This window comes from Cyprinus carpio, chromosome A16 (assembly GCF_018340385.1).
Source record: "Cyprinus carpio isolate SPL01 chromosome A16, ASM1834038v1, whole genome shotgun sequence".
NCBI classification, from domain to species: domain Eukaryota; kingdom Metazoa; phylum Chordata; class Actinopteri; order Cypriniformes; family Cyprinidae; genus Cyprinus; species Cyprinus carpio.
The window spans coordinates 22060832-22078015 of record NC_056587.1 but is presented as its reverse complement, the minus strand read 5'-3'; the positions used below and the strand labels follow the sequence as shown (position 1 = coordinate 22078015).

The 17184-nt window shown below is 35.4% G+C and overlaps 2 protein-coding genes across 2 annotated transcripts; both read right to left on the bottom strand.

Annotated features, from left to right (window-relative positions):
• Nucleotides 1-2863: 2863 nt before the first annotated feature.
• On the bottom strand, nucleotides 2864-5805 carry baalca (BAALC binder of MAP3K1 and KLF4 a). The gene is made up of 3 exons (XM_019118486.2): nucleotides 5548-5805; nucleotides 3905-4029; nucleotides 2864-3248 (listed from the first exon to the last, which is right to left on the bottom strand). The coding sequence occupies exons 1-3, from the start codon at nucleotides 5765-5767 to the stop codon at nucleotides 3159-3161; spliced, it is 435 nt and encodes a 144-aa protein (XP_018974031.2). The 5' UTR covers nucleotides 5768-5805; the 3' UTR covers nucleotides 2864-3158.
• A 1513-nt stretch (nucleotides 5806-7318) lies between these two features.
• LOC109105500 (V-type proton ATPase subunit C 1-A) lies at nucleotides 7319-15394 on the bottom strand. The gene is made up of 13 exons (XM_042773271.1): nucleotides 15233-15394; nucleotides 13958-14116; nucleotides 12678-12745; nucleotides 11499-11584; nucleotides 11313-11407; nucleotides 11038-11129; nucleotides 10501-10599; nucleotides 10108-10176; nucleotides 9566-9658; nucleotides 9398-9491; nucleotides 9220-9317; nucleotides 8029-8155; nucleotides 7319-7945 (listed from the first exon to the last, which is right to left on the bottom strand). The coding sequence occupies exons 2-13, from the start codon at nucleotides 14087-14089 to the stop codon at nucleotides 7847-7849; spliced, it is 1152 nt and encodes a 383-aa protein (XP_042629205.1). The 5' UTR covers nucleotides 14090-14116; nucleotides 15233-15394; the 3' UTR covers nucleotides 7319-7846.
• Between the last annotated feature and the right edge of the window lie 1790 nt (nucleotides 15395-17184).

Below are 17184 nucleotides of genomic sequence, written 5' to 3'. Positions count from 1 at the left end.
TGGACGTATTGTCTGTGACGTCACCCAAAGTGGGCGGAGCCAGACATCACCATCTTGGCACCGCGTGTCACTCCCGGATCATCGAAAATGGGCAAAAAGGCGGGATCTGGTTGCTGAAGCCACACCCACCTAGCTCGACAGCATTCTCAGCAGCGGCAATCCACATGTCACTCAAGTGGCCCCGCCCTTAATTATGCAGAACTTTAAGGTTTAATATAATTTAAACGGATGAGTTATAAAAAAAATTTTTTACCCCCCCCCCCCCCCCCCCCCTCCCCCCACAGTTGTCATGAAGGGCAAAATTAGCTATATAGACCAAAATGATTTTTTGCACCAGGCTGTAAACATGTTTTTTTCTGCTGTAAAGTTGAACATTTTAACATCTATGGGACTGACTCTCTTTTGCAGCCAGTCGACGAATTACAGTTTAAGACACTTCCGTCTTGGCTTCACGAGAGAGAACGGGAGGTTACCGCTTGGTGTAAACACTTCGCGTCATGCCTAACAACGCCCCTTAGCCGTTATAAATTCACCGTAAACCACGGCTCCTTGGGGATTATTGCTTTATTAACTCTTAGGGATTTTCACACTTGAAATAGTTCAGTCTGAGTCAATCCTGGGTTATCTTCTTCCACATTTCACACGCCACATTCCTAAATCCTCGGTTAACATTCTGATTTGCATATTTGCGGTGTCAGTGTTGCTGATTGGATGAACGCAGCCCGTGACCTGTTAGCATGGTTCCCTTCCGAACACTCTCTCCCGCTGCGTCGCTGACTCTTATGAGGAGACTCCTGTTTACTCTGATACTGAAGCGTTTGTGTAGCTGCACGAACCAATACTGCAGGAAAATAGGACCAGGACCTTATTCACAATAACACCAGGAACATGTAAAAGAGTTAATTTTGACTATAAATGTATAAATGTCTGATATGTATCCAGTGTGTCTCGTTAATGGACACACAGTCATATTAAAACAATAAGCACAAATACATCACTCAACACCGAAGCTGAAAATCAGTGAGATGATGCTTCAAACCACATTCGGATCCTGTTGTTTTTTTATTCATGACTTTAATATTGTGATGTTACAGGAGTGTATATATTTGTACAGCTCGCGTTACTCGTGAGATCTGACTGTAAATTATGCGTATGTTGATTGATTAATTGTGCCCCTGCAAGCGTATGCGTCCTGTTTTATGTATTGAAAGGCATGATGAGGTCAGGCCCAGTTTATAAACATTAAGAGTTGCATTTATTTTTAATAATTTTTATTTTTACATAGTTTATGCTTGATACGACAAGTAATATCCTGGGATGTACAGCGTTTAATCATGTCAGATTTTTGATTTGTTTTTGATGGTAATGATGATGATGGTACCAAAATCTCATTCCAAAATTAATGAGATTTTCTCAAGCGTGTGGACAATGGAGTAGAGTGTGGTTTCATAGGATCATTGTGATCTTGATTCCCCATTTAAATCTAATCTGTAAATCACACATGTTAGAAACAGGGCTTTTTTTAAGGGCTCTTTGCCAAGACATCAAGTGTAAAAGAGTTATTTTTAATCTTTTTTTCTTTGTATTTCTGTTTTTATGCTCGGAGTATATGCCGATATACTGCATTTCACTATTTTGATACTTCATTTCTTGTAATGTGGTGGTAAAATTAAGAACACAAAGAATGTTTTAGAATATTTATTCAAGTGAAGTTTTTTAATACAACTTATTCCTGTTGTGTGTTCAATAGTTTTGCTAATTGTTTCTGTCCTTGATTTATTTTTTTTAGTCATGATATAATGTAACAAACAGTGTTTAATTTTTTTTTTATTTATTTTTTTTATTTAACATATATTGTTTTAATTGATATTTTGATTGAGTTGTTAGTTTTATTCATTAGCTGAGAGGAGTAATGTTTTATTCATTAGCTCTGAAGGGTCTCTTGATTCCTTTTAAGCCATTATTAATTTGCCTTAGAAAAACTGCCTTCTTAAGCATTGTAATATCCATCGAGTCTGTTTAATGTACAGTCTTAAATCCAGTCTGTCTGCAGTATAACTGCACATGCATTTTAACATCTGCACAAATGCTGTAGGTTTTTAATCTCTTGTCATGTTGGTGCATCACAAGACTCATCATTGAAATCGTGGAAGCTAAGAACATGTAAATAAATGTGTAAAAATGCAGCTGCGATGTGCATGAAACAGACCAGTAACTTGGCTGTCAGTTTAATTTTTAATCTTTTTCTTTGTTGTTGTTTTTTTTTTTTTGTTCTCAGCCAGTGATGATCAATAGAATAATAAAATACAATAATAATTGTTGGGTTGTTTTTAATAATTTTACTTATTCATATAAAGTCATTTATTATAGAGTGAAGATTCTCTATAATACCTGCTTCATATTAAACACACACAAAAAACATATTTAGTTAAAAGTATTTTTTCCCTCTCGTTAGATTCTCTTTAATGTCACACAGTAATTTTACTGTATTAAAATAAATTCATGTAATATGAATTTTTGTTATTTCTGTTGCTTTTAAGGTGAAATATAATCCCCACGTGTCTTACAAGTTGTTAAATCATCACATTTTACAATGTTTCATGTTACATCAGCACAGTATGTCACAAACACATTGGTGCGATTTAAAAGATGTAAAATTGAAGCAAGAAAATATTTCCATTTTTAAATTTTTATTATGCTTTTTTTATTTTTAATCAGTTCCTTAGTTTTATAGTAAAATATCAATTCAAAATATTCTTGTGCTGTTTTGAGTCCCTGTAAATAATGATATCGTGAACAAACTTACTAATATAACTCCACTGAATCATAAATAATGCAGCTAATGCAGAGAAACAAGACAGTGTTATGTTTGATTGTGTCTTCATTTCATACGATCACAACCTGAGACATCTGCATTATCACACAGACTCATTAGGCACTAGAATATCACGATACTGATGAAAATACATAATAGCAACAAAATATTAAAACACTAACAACTTTAGAGATGCAAATGATGTGTTGCAGCATGTCAGGGTCGCCATCCGCTCCAGCGCTCGACGTTTACATGCAGACGAACAGACGAATAGCTCAGATCCATCTGATTTAACATACGCGTTTAATTAGAAATGTTTGACAGCAGCGGCTCTTCAACAAACTCATGTCAGGGCATCACCTCTGTGTTTACAGTCGGATCGGACACTTTTAACCCCTTCAGTCTGGGGGGTTTTCTTCGATTTACTTTTAACCTGCAAGAAGACAAATAATCAGCCTTTAAAGATGCACAATATATGGTGAGAAGACGTAATGTATCATAACAGATGAAGATAAATAGATGAGGGTCCAGCTCATGTTTATATAACACATCAGTGTCTCAGCAAAGCATTCTCTGCTGTGAATGGGTGCCGTCAGAATGAGAGTCTGATAAAAACATCACATTAATCCACAGCACTCCAGTCCTTCAGTTAACATCTGGAGAAGACAAAATCTGTGTGTTTGTGAGAAACAAATCTAAAAAAGTGTTCTGGTCTGAATCAGGAGAGAAATCTGCACAGATTAAGCACCGTTTAAACAGCTCTACGCAGATATGTGTCTGGATTTTGATGTGAGAGACAACAGGAGATGCACAATATGGATTATGGACTTAATGATGGATGTGTTTCAGCTTTTGTCTTCTCCAGATGTTAACTGATGGACTGATTACTTGTGATGTTTTTATCTGACGCTCATTCTGACGGCACCCATTCACTGCAGAGCAAGTGACGCAGTGCTACATTTCTCCAAATCTGATGAAGAAATAAATCTAAGGCAGACTACATTTGCAGCAATCTTTGATTTTTGGGTGAACTATTCCATTAAGGATGAAAGAAATATGACATGTGACCATGAGATCGCCCCATCTGACCTCGTCTCTGTGCGCTGGTCTCCTTGGGGTGCTGCTGGGGTTTCTGCCGCACTGTGTGCCGGCGTTCACCAGCTTCTTCTCTTTGGCAGAAGAGCTTCTGGTCGCGGGCTTCTCTTCCTTTTGACCTTTACAGCAACAACAACACAGAAGACCTTCATCTGCATGAACACCAGCAGATCTCAACCTTTGGGATTGTTTCCAGCAGATCTCAACCTTTGGGATTGTTTTGTTTTTTAACCCCTTTAAAATGTTTTTTTTTAACCCCAAGATTATCTTGTAAAAACCATTTTGTAATGTCCTTACCTGGAAATGGGACTTTTAAAACCTTAATTGTCACTGTCCTGCCTGTGGGCCGCTTGGCGCTCTGTTTTTTGTTGTCATTACATATCCAAACATATCATTTTTGGTTTTTTTGTGTTAGGATTAAATTTTTGGTTGTTTTGTGGTGGAAGTGTAATTAAACAGAATTCAAAGGAGTTTTGATGGCTCCCAGTGGCTGTTTGTGGTATGACGCCCTAAATAAAATCTCACAGGAACCTCAGTTTTTTTTTTCATATCAACTTCAAATTTGGAACATAACTTATTTGGACACAAGGCTTTAATTTTATACCAATTTTAAAGTAAAACCTGTTATGTAAAATATTTATAATAAAATAAAATTAATATAGTGCATTTTATTTACAGTACATTTAAACTTCTATAACCTTTTGATACTTTAATTTTTTGAAAAAAATTCAACTTTTGCCAAAATCTGCTAATTTTCTTCTTTAAAAAGAGACCAACCTTGGGTCTATATTCCAGAGTGTTCATAAATTACAACAATTTAAGTTTGGATAGTGCACTTTAATGCCTATTTTAAAAATGGGGGGTGACAGTTAAAGGGTTAACTTATTTTAATCTACTCTCCTAGTTTCTGTTAAAAAATAAAATAAAATAAAATAAAATAAAAAGAATTCAAGTCAAGATTAAAATCTAAAAAAATTTAATAAATAAAATGTAAATATTATAATATAAATAAAATTATTACATTTCAGAATTCTATATGTTTTATGAGCTGAATGTTATTAATAGCAAATAAATTTACAGTCATTCATGATTGACTAGACAAGGATAAAATATTAATATTAATAAAGGATACAAATTAATATTGTTTACTCACTTTTCTTTCTTTGTGTGTGTGTGTGTGTGTGTGTGTGTGTTTATTTTATGTTCTGTCTGGTGATTGTATGTTATATTTGCAAAAAGCTAAATAATAATAATAATAAATAAATAAATAAATAAATAAATAAATAAATAAAAATATGGTTTACTCACAATTTCTTCCCAAATAAATTTTTTAGAGCTTGGTTCTAAAACTAGTATAATTCAATATAGAAATGCTGCAGTGTAACTATGGGATGTGGGCTCTATGGTTACCATGGTACTAGTTTTTTTTTTTTTTTTTTGTTAGAAATATTATATATTGCTATTGCATCTGTGTATTCTGCATTATGGGCCTCATAGCACTGTTTGATTTCCATTATTTATAAACGATACAGTAAGATACTACGAATATGAATTCCGTTATAGAAATACCACGGTAGTTTTTAAAGAGTGTGTATGTCACGGGTGTTTCTGTATGAAACCAGGTGATCGTGTCTGACCTGAACCGGCTGCGGCTGCCGCTGCTGTCTTGTCATTCTCGGGCGCGCTCTCGCCGGTTCCGTTACCGGCCGCTGCCCGCTGCGTCTCCGTGTCCGTGCTCGTCAGCCACGTCGACTCGGTGTCTCTGCTCTCGTAATATCGGGGTTCGATCGTGGCGGATCTGCTTCCCCCGCAGCCCATCGAGCCCATATGAGCATCCTCATGCACACGCGCGCGCATCTGCGGAGATTCTCGTCATCGTGAACGCGCATTCATATAAACACAGGGACAGCAGATCGGAAGCGATCAATTATTAAAGCCATTAATTATAACAACAAATTTCCAGTAATGTTTTATTAACATAATATGTTTATATACATATTTTTAAACATCGTATTTTGCATTTTTTATTAAAAATAATAATAATAGTGGTGTCATTATATTATTTTCCCCCCTAGAATCTCAATTGATTATTCATAAACAGTCTACCGTTTATATATATATATATATATATATATATATATATATATATATATATATATATATATATATATATATATATATATATATATAATCTCAGCTACAGTCTTGGGGGTAATGCGTAACGCGAGTTACTTTTTTCCGAGTAACTTGCATTACTTTTTAATTTACAAGAAAATAATCTGAGTTACTTTTTCAGTTACTTTGTTTTTACCATGTTTTGACTGACAGGTCTCCAGTGTGTGAACATTACTGTTCTAGACTAATGTCAACATTTACTCATCTCACTTACACAAAAACATTCAGTATCAGTACAAACTCAGAATATTACGCAAACTTACAATAATTGTTAACACTTATGTAAAAAGTAACACTGGCGTAACGCATTACTTTGCATAAAAAGTAACTAAGTAACTAAGATTAGTTACTTTTTTAAATAGTAACGCGATATTGTAATGCATTACTTTTAAAAGTTAAACTTGTACCGTTTTACTTGTACCCAGTAATATTTTGAACAGATAAATAGCGGTTTTACTATTTCGCGTTTCGTCTTTATATTCAAATCTACTGCGTAGAAGCGAGAACCAATGAGGTTTGCGCACAGTGTCCTTATATGGTGTTGAGCGACCGTTGCTTACGTAAACAACGATTTTCGCGCGTAAATCAAAAGGCGCCAGATTCAAAAGACTGAGGGAAAGATTACAAGCGAACAACGACTTAAATTTCGGCTGTTCCTCGCGTAGATCTGCTATTTGACTTCAGAGGACTTGGAATATGGAATATAAATCGTATGGACTAATGTTTTGGAGCTCCATATAATCTTCATAGATCTCCATCTCCTTTTGAGTCCAAAAAACTTAAGGGTTGGAACCACATGAGGGTGAGTAAATAATGACAGAACATTCTTTTTTGGGTCATCATCTATTCTCGCTTTTTATTTATTTATCTTTTGATATTTATAGTCATTTTCTTTTTTGACAAAATTAAGCAAATTAATAACATTTACTTAGTGGTTGTTCTACTTTGAATGTACAGATTGCACTTTAATTGTTTTAGAGATAATTACAGACCCATATAATGTATGTTTGCCGTTTTATTTTGGTAAATAAATACTTTGTATACTATATTTATACTTTAAAAAAAAATTAAATCAAACTATCTCACCCTAACTGGCAAACATTCAAAATTCAATTAGCTAATTCAATTGCAATTAGCCTTCTTTCATTCATTTATTTGCACATCTTATTGTGATTGGCCTTCTGGAAATGCAATTTTAGTTAATAAATGTGTTTTACAAACAAACACCACACATTGTTTATGTACTTAGAATATTTTATATTTTGGTTCCATGACACAATAATTTCGCACATATAGCTCTTTAAACACCAAATGTACATAACATCACATTTAAATAGCATCTTTGTAACACTTTTTCCTCTCATTTCGTTTATTTAAATGGACCGCTTGTGCATTTTCAAGAATAAAGGTTAAAACACAGTTGTCCACACACAATAATATCTACCACTAACATCAGATGTAACTACAACATGTCACAAAACATGAGCGGAATGACTTAAAATGCATAATTTCATTCACCTGCACATATGATAACAAAATGACATTCTTTAAAAAAATGTAAACAAAGTACTAGGGGCGGCAGATATAGATACTCTCCTGCCGTCATTGACTGAAAGGCAATAGAGAAGTATCTGTGAGTATGAATAAACATGCATGGCGGGATGACTAAAACAAGAGTTCAGCAATATACAGTTTCATTTAAATTAGATTTATTCCCAGAGACAAAACAAAAAGAGGGGCGCGTGATTACAAGCGGTTCTTCTATTTGAAGTCCAGTAGGTTGCAGTCGATTTTGTAGTACACGTAGGGGTAGTATTCTTGCTGGCTGAGGTTCAAGCCAGGAATATCCATGGCAGATTGCTGGAACAGGAAAAAGATGACAACAACTTACATAAAATGTAAAATAGTTTCATGTGTTTAAGCCACACAACACAAAAACTTACGTCGATAATGGCAGCTGCACTGCTGTCCAGGTGCTTGTAAAGATCGTTCAAAACCTCCCTCAGCTTCTTCATGTTCTTCTTGTTGGGCTGTAGCAGCATTGCTTGGAAGTTCACCGGCAATCCATATCTGTTTGTTTAGAATTTAAAAAAAAAATCAAATGAGTGATGCACTGATAGGAAAATTCTGGGCTGAATCTGAAAATTTAGGATGCACTTGGTTGAAACCGAAACTGGCCTTTTTAAAATTGTGTTCTCCTTCGGGGGAACTAACACAGCGTGAGGAATGCCGTAGTGTCCACTACTAGAGTAAGCAGTGTCTTGTTCCCTTTCGGGGGAACCATGGTTACATGCATAACCCGAGAACTTTATTTTATTGTAAATGCATTAATATTATCGCGCCGATTATTGTTTATTTTTACAGAAACCAAGTTTTCGTCTAACTGAAAATCGATCCCGAAAATAAACTGTATTTATTAATCAATTAAATGTATTTAATAAAAACAAAACTACAAAAATAATTCTGAGTTGTAAAAAATTTTAATTACACGTGATACAGTTTTTATGACAACTTTTTAATAACAATCACATTTCTACTCTAATTTGTTGTTGAAATATAAACATTTAATAATGGCTGTTATAAAAAAAAAAATGCAATTTGATTATTCAAACATACATCATATAATGATGACAACAGTTTAAGTAAAAATACATTGAATGTGTAATATAGTAGCAAAATGCTTCTCTCTAGAGTTATATCTTCGAGTTGATTTTTCCAAAAGTAAATGTAACCAAAAATCGCACGTTCGGACGAAAATATCTGGTTGCCGCAATTTCAGTGCATCACTTATTTTAATGTAGTTTTAAGTCTAGTTCTTCACTGTCCCATCCTATAAGCCCATCCTATATAATAACAGCCTCTTTGTAAAGCTACATCGGGACAAATTTATAAAACAAGTAATGATATTTGTTCAAACTGTTCATGTATTCATCTAGCCGACATCGGCAAATTGCAAAAGTTCAGAATTACACGTTTTGCAGTTTAGTTTCAATAAATGCTCATTTTGGACTGGGTATGAGGTTGTCAGCTTTGACAGTTAAAGTTGGCGTAATACAATAATACATCATTTAAGTTTGATTCCTCATGATATGAGCTCTCTAAGAACCTCGAGAGATGTTGTATCGTGTCGCTACCTCAACACTGATTCCACAAAGACCCTCAGAGCCTTAATATGGATCCAAGCAATAAAAGCCTCACTGAAGTTCACCTTCAGCCATCGAACAAGTGGACCCTGCAGACGACACATGTATGAATGAGTTCAAATGAAGACACATGCCAACTGCTCAGAGGATCCATCTAGCGGATGCATACAAACTGCTTTTTTTTGTCAGTTGAGAGTCTGGTCATCTCCTCCTTATCTGCTTTCATTTCCTCCTCGTTGTACTGGAAGTCCCGGACCGTGAACCTGTAAAGCAGACACTTGGGATGACTTCCACTGGATATTCTCTCAGTCTGGTGGAGCTGAAATCAGCTGCTTACTTGTTTTCTCTGGCCTTGAGTCTGAAGTCATCGATGGCCTTTCTGAAGAGCGTGACGGTAAACAGGCCGCTGTCCTGGTCTTCAAAAAGCAAACTGCAGTGAAGAAAATAACACGAATATTCAGTGTTGGGTAGCAGGGAGAATCTCAATGTCCCAGACTCATATTTCACTCAAAATTATATTTTGCGTGAAGAAAGTTCTCATCAAAATTATCTAGTTAAGTCCTAAACATGTTCTCCTCAACCAGAGGCCAATCAGATGCATTGATTTCCCTAGAAATCAAATTAACCTTTTGTACATCAACTTTCCCAAAAACCCTATTTAATCTGTTGTTTTTTAAATAAACACTTTTTAAAAACATGTATATGACACTTAAAATGAATCATTTCATCATCTAAAGTCAAAACACAGTATGTATTTTCCTTCATCTCTATTTTGTGACTTGTGACCAGGTGCACGATTCCTCAGACATGCAATACACTTCCAGAATTATAAACTTAAATAGAAGTGAACGACTGATAGAATTGTTGCAAGTTTCTTACTTGGTAGATCGTGGCACCACCATTTCTGCAAGAGTCTCGTAAGTGCGCTGCCAGTCGTTATAATTTGTTCTAAAGGGTTAGAAAACGTGCATGAGGAAGAATTCAACACAATAGCTTTGTGTGCATCCGTAAAGATGTTCAGAGAGGCTGTTTTTAATTGGAATTAGGGCTGGGCAATATGGCCTATTCTCAATTTCAATGTCTTTTTTTATATTTAACTTGTCATCTTAAAAATGTAACTACAGCATGATTCAAGGAACATTTTCTTTGTAACCAACTAATTAAAGGGCGCTTAATCACATTGGCCTTCATGAGGTCAGATTGTTCTTTTCTCTTAACAGTAGCATATTGTCAAGAAATATCGCCCAGCTCTATCTTGCATCTATCACTTACTTTGGTACGACCACCAGCATAGTAATGAGGTACTCCGAATCAAGCACAAAGTCATCTTTCTTGACAATATCTGCCAAACTCCTGGTCAGCAGGCTCCCTCTGGTGAGACCACAAAAATCACATTGGTTCATTAGAAAATGATTCCCCAACCACGACTCTCAAAGTCTTTCCTTTAATGTGTTATTTTCTTAAAGGAGTAGTTCACTGAAATGCATAAATTGACTATTTTGGAATTTGTCAGATGTATAAACTGTAAAAGAGGTGCATGAATATTCGTTTAAAAAAGAAAAATGACTTGTGTTCCATGAAAAACTTAATTTTGCATTGCAAAAAAAACCTAATTTCTTTAAATTAGTAAGCTGCATGATAAATTCTGTACTTACTCTATTAATATCAATGCATCAATTAGGAAATCGATTCAAATCACTGCATCCAAACAAATAAATGGTTACTAAATGTATTATAAAGCCTGAATAATAAATGTGAAATAAAACACCTAAAAATAAGATTTAGTCTGATATGTCTGAATTTACTCACGCGTTCTTCCTCTCTAGATTCTGTAAGTTTCCCTTCAGGTTGTTGTAGGCTGACGCTCGAGTCTTCAGGTCGTTGTCGATCTGTGAGACTTGCTGTCGAACAGCAGGGGGAGAGAGTTTCCTTTAAAACAGCATCTCACTCGTCATTCACGCACCAGAACAGAATGTAATATGTGTGAAACAGGGCTGGGAGATATTCAGATATTCACACAATACATTCCCATCAAGAGGCCCCTGCCGAAATTCACATAGAAATCATTGGATCTGATCACTTGCCTTGGATATAATCTCAGAAATGTTCTTCAAGGATTGTTTGATAGGGTACTTGGCCATGTCCCACTGGAATCTTGTGACGTAGGTGACCAGATCGACTAAAACACGGCACAGAAAATGAGAATTAATTCAACAAACCGGCAACAGTGTCTGATCCCATTTCAAGCCACAGATACCAGTGGCTCTCACCTCCGTTAGCCAGAAGGTTCTCCTGCACTTTATCTCGACTGTCCTCCAACACGTCGGCCATGTACTGAGCCACCTTCTTCACCACACTGTGAACAGCATCAAAAGACATCACAGTCCTCTGAAAACTCTCTCCAGTCCTCCAAGATTGGACACTCTCCAAGACACGGAAGTCATCAAAACATCGCACATATCGGATGATTCAGAAATGCTGAGGTGTCCAAGAAGCCCAGTTTCATTCAGTACAATGGCTTCTGATAACCTCACAATAAAGCTTTTTAAAAATCTGAGAATATTCTGGCAGCCTATAGATTAAAATAACCAATCGCATCCAACAGTCTGGTGTTGCCAAACCAAGTTACAATAAAATACATGTAATATATATCAGATACATGGTCTGGACATCCTCCAGAATGACTTGATTCGCTCTGACCATCTTTTATCAAGGTTCTGGACTTATCCGAGGCAAAAGCACTCAACTTAAGAAATAAGTTTGAGGAAAAAATAGAATCTCACATCTAAGGATGAGTTATAAGTCATGCAATTTAATTAAATATGATCACCAAACTGGTAATAACTAATTTTAGGCAGGTGCCGCGGTAACCTCACCTCTATGTGAGATTCCTCACCGCACAAAAGTAAAGAAACAGAATTCTGACCATTGATGCATCATTCCTAGAAACCACGACAACTCAAATCTGCAAGATATTTGATTCTTTCAGGCAGAAGATCCTTTAAAATAGTATTGTTGTAGTCAAGCATCACTAAAAAGTGGTGGAGAAACAATTTTCAAACGGCATTTGAAAACACTGAATTAAATGTGAAATTTTGAAGTAGCAAGACTGAAATGGTCTCTTGTAAAACATACTCCACTAATTCTTGTTTTATTTACAGCTTCGAAAAATTATTTACAGCTTTGAATTTCAACTGGTGGACGATAAAACCCCCCAAAAATCTATAGACTTAGATTGAATGAGGGCCCAAGCCTAGAATCCAAAGACGGGGGCTTGGGAGTCGAGATCCACTTGGGACAGAAAGCACCCTAGTAACACCCTAGCAACCACCCATAGTGTCTTACTAAACACAAAAATATCCTGGCAAACGTTGTGAATGTTCATTTTGCATGACGTTTACATTGGAGTTGCAGTGCTGAATGTAAAAAAAGAAAGAAAAACAATTTACCTCTCGACAAAAGCGTCCAGCTTGGCCAGCTCATCAGACAGCCCCACCAGGACATCTAATGTCCCGACCTGCAGCGTTTAGAGAAGAGAAACACTTTGATCACCATCCAGTATAATGAAGCAATACAAACGCAGCCAGGCAGGATTTGATCAGCATCGGCCCGGAGAGACATCAGGGGCCGCCGGCGCTTAGAGTGGCGCCGCCTCTGTTCTCAACCGGTCAGACGGAAAGTGACTGGTCAAGATGACACAAGCCAGCAGGGTCACTCGACCCTGGGTGATAGGAATAAGACCTATGTGACACTGGACCACAAAACCAGTCTTAAATGTCAATTTTTCAAAATGTAGATTTGATGTATGGTTTGTTAGGATCGGACAATATTTGGTCGAGATACAACTATTTAAAAATCTGGAATCTGAGGGTGCAAAAAAATCTAAATATTGAAAAAATCATCTTTAAAGTTGTCCAAATGAATTCTTAGCAATGCATATTACTAACCAAAAATTAAGTTTTGATATATTTACACTAGGACACTCACAAAATACTTCATGGAACATGATCTTTACTTAATATCCTACTTAATAATATGATTTTTGGCATAAAAGAAAAATCGATAATTTTGACCCATACAATGTATTTTTGGCTATTGCTACAAATATACCCCAGAGACTTAAGACTGCTTTTGTGCTCCAGGGTCAGTCACATATGCATTGGCTCTGAAAAAGGCTGATTTTAGTTTCAGTCAGTGGATTACTGTGCATGCAATGTCACAAACAAACTCTGTGAAGAGTTTCAAACAACAAGCAAACAAATCGTTGTATTGAGAGTTTTGCAACTTTTAAGTCCACTTTTTCAGCAGCATTGGTTTCAGAAGTATTTTTCTATTCTTTTTGATTGTATTTTGACAGTGTAGCAAAACTGGCTCGATTATGTCATTTGTGGTGCTTCACGGGAGTTCTTCTGGTGCAACTTGATTGGTGGAATTTTTTGTACAGCATCATGTGAAATGTAGTTGCATGTAACAAATTTGGCTGTTAAACATTATTATTTAAAAAATAATGGATGGCTACGAAAATGTAAAACTTTAGAATTCACTTAAAAGGTTTATAAGTCACCGGTAAAAATGAATTTCCCTATGGAGAAAATAAATAACTGGAAACCTGACTGTCATGCTCTATTGAAAACAACAGTGCATGTTACGCCCGATGCCAACAGCTGACCAATCACAACCAGCTATTCCTGCTCAGACTGTAAAAAGAGGAAGAGGAAGAGAATGTGACCTTGAGGTCGGGAATGTTGAACTTGTTGTTGGTGGAGAGGTTGTTGGCGCGAGTTGTGGCCGTCAGTAGTTTGTCCCATGTCTGCTGGCAGGTCTTCTCTCCAGGAGCAGAAATCAACCAGAACTCGGTCATGGTGCCGAGAAGTGAGAAATGGAGAGTCTAAAGCAGAAAGACATTAATGTACTCATTGAAATGTACAAGCACAAGCTCTAACAAAGATATTTAAGGTAGTGTTTTACAGACATTCAAATGAATACGTCAAGATAATGCAACAATGCTTTAATTTACAAAAGCACTAATGACAATATCTGTTCAGGAATTCAGATTTGGCAACATTTTTACCAGTCCCGCCACAAAAAATAGGGTTTAATTTGAGATTTCTGCCATTGATTTCCATTTCAGGTATCAGTCATGCAAATGTAAAGATCTGAATTGACATATTGCTGTACAGATGTGTCTAAAAAGTCCCAAACACACAGAATTATTCGTGATAACTTGCAGACAAATGGTTCAGAAATCAGAGGATGTCTCTCGCTGCACTTGAAAAAAAAAATGGTCCCAGTACTAAACCTATTTTGGAAATGGGACGGTAATAGCTGTGTGTGAGAAATCTGCTGATTGGGACAGTGTACTGTAAGTGTTTTGTGTTATAAGAATGGATTTCATTTATTCATTTTGTTTCATTGTATTTTATTTATTCAGTTTTCTTGTCATTATATTAATTAAACTGATAACTTGCAGACAGGTTTTCCTCTTCGAGAATACACAAGATGCAACTAGAAACGTTTATAGTGATAATAGAAATGTTCATTAGTTCTTTATCATTACTTATATAAACCTCACTAATATTGCCAGGTTTTCCATTACAGTAGGACCATAAAATACAGAACTTCCCTTTACATTCATATCAATTTGAAGCATACAATCTCAGTTAGGAATATAAGAATAATAGTAATGTTCATGCTGTTTGACAAGTAATGAGAATGATGTATTTTAGTGACATAAATCTGTATGCATTAAAGTAGGAGATCATATTAATATGATTGGGTCATTTCCTCAAAATGAATGAGAGTCACGAGATCTGAAATGATCAGATTAATAATGTGATCTGATCTGTCTCACTAGTGTGGATATCAGATGTCTGATCACTTGAGGCTGTTACTGATGATGATTTTATATTAGCATCATAACATAAACACGCAGTGTTTCATACATACAGCACAAGAGAACTGGATAAATGCATTCAGGTCTACACCACGAATAGCGGATCTTTACCTGATTTCAACGCGAACGAGATCAAGAGACGATTATTCGGTAGTTTTTAACTCAGTAATTTCCAAAGGATCAGTCCGAAGATTTGATATTCATAATGACACTACAGTGTTTCCAAAGGCTTCTCTCGGGGTCAGCTGATCGGCTGCTGTGATCTGCGCATGCGCAGCCTCTGGCGACAGCGACACCTGGAGGTCTGGAGTCATTGTGACGGCTTCTTTTTTCCAGTTAAAGGAGTAGTTCACTTCCAGAATGAAAAGTGGAAATTCTGTCATTATTTACTCGCCCTCCACTTCTTCCAAGCCTGTATGAATTTCTTTCTTCTGTTGAGCACAAAGAAGATGTTGGTATCCGAACAGTTGATGTTCACCATTGACTTCCATAGTATTTTTTTCCTGCTATGGAAGTCAATGGTGCCCTTCAACTGTTGGTTGGAGGTTTGAACAAGTGGAGGGTGAGTTAATGATGGAAGTGAACTACTCCTTTAAAATAAAACTTGATTTGAGTTTGTTTTACACTACTGAGCCACTGCAGAATAAATGAACCAAAAACATAATATATTATACAGGGATATCTTATACATTCACCCTCCGGCCAAGCCTTATATTCAGACTCACTTTTTAAAATGTATATAAAAATATAATTACACAGCAAAAAAAAAAAAAAAAAAAAAAAAGTAATTATTTACCTTTATAATTGTTCATAAATTATAAAAACATATTTTATAAAATGTATATAATATGTATTTATATTATTTATATAGGCGTACTATTACAGTTTTTTAATGTTTTATTAATTTATATTTTTTTATATAATAGTTTACTTTTTAGTAACTTTGTTATGTGCTTTTGTTATTCATTTTTTTGTTTTTCAAATATTGCTATTTAAGTTTTATTTGAATTTTTCCTCAGTATTAGTTTAGTTTTAGTTTTTATTTATTTCCAGTTAGTGATTTTAGTTCTTCAGCTTAATCTAAATAAAATATTAAATATGAAAATATTTCATTTTAAATCTCCATTTAGTTTAAGTTTTTTTTAATATAATGTTTATAGTTTATTTTTTATTTCAGCTTGATTTCAATTCACAAAAAAAATTTTTTTGTTTGTTTTAGTTAATGACAATAACCCTGAATTATTTCATATATATGATAAAATCAAATTTGAAATAATAATCATAGCATAAAAATAAATTATATATGCATATATAATATAAATAATTTAAATATTTATACTATACTAAAATAAAAAAAAAAACACAACATATCAATATATACTTCTGTGTATATATACAGTTGGTACAGAAAGTATTCAGACCCCCTTAAATTTTTCACTCTGTTATATTGCAGCCATTTGCTAAAATCATTTAAGTTAATTTTTTCCCTCATTAATGTACAGACAGTACCCCATATTGACAGAAAAACACAGAATTGTTGACATTTTTGTAGATTTATTAAAAACGAAAAATTGAAATATCACACGTTCCTAAGTATTCAGACCCTTTGCTGTGACACTCATATTTTTAACTCAGGTGCTGTCCATTTCTTCTGATCATCCTTGAGATGGTTCTACACCTTCATTTGAGTCCAGCTGTGTTTGATTATACTGTTTGGACTTGATTAGGAAAGCCCACCACCTGTCTATATAAGACCTTACAGCTCACAGTGCATGTCAGAAGCAAATGAGAATCATGAGGTCAAAGGAACTGCCTGAAGAGCTCAGAGACAGAAATTGTGGCAAGGCACAGATCTGCCCAAGGTTCCAACAAAAAAAATTTCTGCTGCACTTAAGGCTCCTAAGAGCACAGTGGCCTCCCATAATCCTTAAATGGAAGATGTTTGGGACGACCAGAACCCTTCCTAGAGCTGGCCATCCAGCCAAACTGAGCTATCAGGGGAGAAGAGCCTTGGTGAGAGAGGTAAAGAAGAACCCAAAGATCACTGTGGCTGAGCTCCAGAG